We start from the raw sequence: 795 nt of genomic DNA, 5'->3' as shown, positions 1-795 counted from the left end.
GGAGGCCCGAGTGCCTGCCTGAGCAGGTGCGGAAGCAGCCAGCCCCGCAGAACACCTACTGTGTGCAGGAGCTGGGGCAGCACAGGCTGGCCCTCTGCTCGCTGCCCTTGGCTTGATGAAGGAGGCGGCGGGGAACCAGCGGGAAATGTCAGAACCCCGGACAGACGGACGGATGGGGCCACAGGGGGCAGAGGCTTTCAGGGCGGGCATTTGGGGCCGGGTTTTGAAGGGTGAGGATGAGTTCACTGATGCAAGCTGACCTTCCCACGGCTGGAGGGTGGGAGGACCGCTCTTTAAGAACCTGTCTGCTTCAGTATCCCCGGGATGCACACCGATCAGACGAACTGCTCTGACTTACAGACTGTCCCAGGATTGGGAGGTGCTGCTCGACCTGGCGTTGGGAGACTCCCGACAGGCGGGGTCCCCGGGTTGCAACTGGACTCAAGGTTCTGGGAAGGACGGCGAGGGCCGGGCTGGGCGTGCCCTAAGGCTCTCGTGACGCTGGAGGCCGACTGTGCGGGCTGGGAGCCGCGTGGGTGCGGGCCCGCCCCACGCAGAGTCCCGCGACTTGGATGTGGGCGGCGCAGGTGGGCGGAGCCCCGAGGGGAGACAGCCCCTGTCCGGAGTCCGAGTCCCTGCGGCCCCGGCGGCCCCGACGACTCTGCCATGGAGTTGTTGCGGCTCGCGCTGTTGTTTGGCCTGGCGCTGGCGCTGAGGCCCGGCCCGGCCCTCGGCCACCCGCAGCCGTGCGGGGAGCTGGCGCTCTCCGGGGGCTCGCTGCGCCTGGGCGCCCTC

The 795-nt window shown here is 68.9% G+C and overlaps 1 protein-coding gene across 1 annotated transcript in view; it reads left to right on the top strand.

Moving 5' to 3' along the window:
- The first annotated feature begins 666 nt into the window (after window positions 1-666).
- GRIN3B (glutamate receptor, ionotropic, N-methyl-D-aspartate 3B) overlaps window positions 667-795 on the top strand; it is a 19,070-nt gene continuing 18,941 nt past the window's right edge. Inside the window, exon 1 of the mRNA XM_006898011.1 lies at window positions 667-789. Within this exon, the coding sequence (XP_006898073.1) occupies window positions 667-789 (123 nt within the window). The remainder of the gene's footprint in view (window positions 790-795) is intronic.

Source organism: Elephantulus edwardii, unplaced genomic scaffold (genome assembly GCF_000299155.1).
Source record: "Elephantulus edwardii isolate Elephantulus edwardi_28Jun2011 unplaced genomic scaffold, EleEdw1.0 scaffold00217, whole genome shotgun sequence".
NCBI lineage: Eukaryota > Metazoa > Chordata > Mammalia > Macroscelidea > Macroscelididae > Elephantulus > Elephantulus edwardii.
This window is presented reverse-complemented; position numbering and strand designations above follow the sequence as displayed.